Source organism: Seriola lalandi, unplaced genomic scaffold (assembly GCF_002814215.2).
Source record: "Seriola lalandi dorsalis isolate HSWRI2012SDOR001 ecotype SW California unplaced genomic scaffold, Sedor1 jcf7180002052684, whole genome shotgun sequence".
Lineage (NCBI taxonomy): Eukaryota > Metazoa > Chordata > Actinopteri > Carangiformes > Carangidae > Seriola > Seriola lalandi.
The window spans coordinates 2,625-4,245 of record NW_019523237.1 but is presented as its reverse complement, the minus strand read 5'-3'; the positions used below and the strand labels follow the sequence as shown (position 1 = coordinate 4,245).

Sequence of the window (1,621 nt, the reverse complement as noted above, 5' to 3'; positions counted from 1 at the left end):
TACATAGCTTAGAAGGAATTTTACTCTTTAGCTTTGCTATTTATATTTTTACTTACTTGTTATTGGGATTTTTGTTTTAGCACTTTAGGCAATTTTTAAGCTAAGTGAAAAAATGCATCACTACTACAAACTGCAAAGTTTCCAGTGTACCAGAGAACACAGTTGTTTTTATCTCACCTCTTCCTCATCGCTATCATCCTTCTTGTCTTTGCTCTTCTCACCAAGGAGGTCCAGCTCAGGGACAAGCTGGGTGAGGTTGACACTGCTCTCCTCTGGGGGCAGATCCACCTGAGGCATGTCTAACCTCTGAGACAAGACTGAGCGGTCAGCCACCTGCTGCTGCTCCAATGGAGCCATCTGAAAGAGGGAAAGCAGTGTGCAAGTCAGGACCAAGCTAGGACACACTGCAGTCATCTGAATGGATTATATTTACTGTTTTTCCCATTTGACCGTTGAGCACTTCCCAAGTTCACTCCTTCAGAAAATTCAAAATACAAAAATCCTTATCTGGTTTATTGTCTTTCCTTTAGATAACAAATAAGACCAATGTGACATGATTATAATCAAACCATGAAATTTAGTCTAAAACAAAAAGCAGTTTAAAAAATGGGAAACAAATTTCTACATATTACAGCTCAGCTGCTTAAGCACTGAAAACAATACAGCCTTTAAACAGCACTTTTGGATTTATACATTTTGTCACCTCCACATGATATGCTGAGGAGAAAATATGCACCCTCAATTAGAGCATTTGAACAAAGAAAAACAAATGTTAATAATTACTTACAGGAAGGGAGCCCTCTTTGTCAAGGGTCTTGCGTTTGACACCACGGGGTGTAGAGGGAGGAGGCATGACTGTCTCATCCAGGGTTGTCCTGCTGCCCTCCATTGCAGAGGCTGCCAGCATACTAGGCTCCTCCATGATCGTCTGGTCTGAGGGAGATATTAATAGATTTCATAAAGAAATGCTTATGTGAACAGCTAAAGTTAACAGTGAATACCAGCCTTATTCATTGATGGCGTCTCAGTTAAGACCTGCCCCCAGTCTCTCTTCCTCTCATGCAACTGATGACATGTCTGCACTGTGATATAGCCTCCTCTCATCTCTTCCAGCATAACTTACCAATAACATCTCTGTGCTGACTCATGACCTCCTCTCTAGGTACCTCTGGGTTCTCCAGCTCTTTGAGGAACTCATCCAGACTGTCTGCCTCTCCACCCTTTCGCCTCTTCCTCAGCTCATCTGGCACCAGAGGCGTCAGGCAGCGGGTGAACATCTGACATCAGAGATTTAACAGTTAAATATAAATAAAAAAATTATAGTAGTACAATAAAAATGTTGGGACTTTTCAGGGAGACTGATGAAAGACATAAAGAATGTCTCCTTGATTATGCATCAACACATTTTAAATTCAGTATTCAGGAGGGGTAACGTGGGTGTGAAAGGATAGGGAAAAGAGAGACAAAACCAATCACTTCAACCACCTCCCGTTCATTCAATGCTCTTATTTAAAATCCACATCCTGAACAGAATGTCAATGAAAAATACATTATATATAAATATATTTACACACACACACACACACACACACACACACACACACACACACACACACTTTCT

General features: G+C 41.0%; 1 protein-coding gene across 1 annotated transcript; it reads right to left on the bottom strand.

Annotated features, from left to right (window-relative positions):
* Nucleotides 1–153: 153 nt before the first annotated feature.
* LOC111650661 (double-strand-break repair protein rad21 homolog A-like) lies at nucleotides 154–1,306 on the bottom strand. Its single transcript, XM_023400581.2, has 3 exons — nucleotides 1,124–1,306; nucleotides 788–933; nucleotides 154–357 (listed from the first exon to the last, which is right to left on the bottom strand). The coding sequence occupies exons 1-3, from the start codon at nucleotides 1,275–1,277 to the stop codon at nucleotides 169–171; spliced, it is 489 nt and encodes a 162-aa protein (XP_023256349.1). The 5' UTR covers nucleotides 1,278–1,306; the 3' UTR covers nucleotides 154–168.
* Nucleotides 1,307–1,621: the final 315 nt, after the last annotated feature.

Excerpts from the sequence above, each read along its gene's own strand:
- LOC111650661 (XM_023400581.2), bottom strand. The coding sequence starts at position 1,277 with ATGTTCACCCGCTGCCTGACGCCTCTGGTGCCAGATGAGCTGAGGAAG. Across the intron at positions 934-1,123 it reads TCAGCACAGAGATGTTATTG|ACCAGACGATCATGGAGGAG; the intron begins GTAAGTTATGCT and ends TATCTCCCTCAG. Across the intron at positions 358-787 it reads ACAAAGAGGGCTCCCTTCCT|ATGGCTCCATTGGAGCAGCA; the intron begins GTAAGTAATTAT and ends TCCCTCTTTCAG.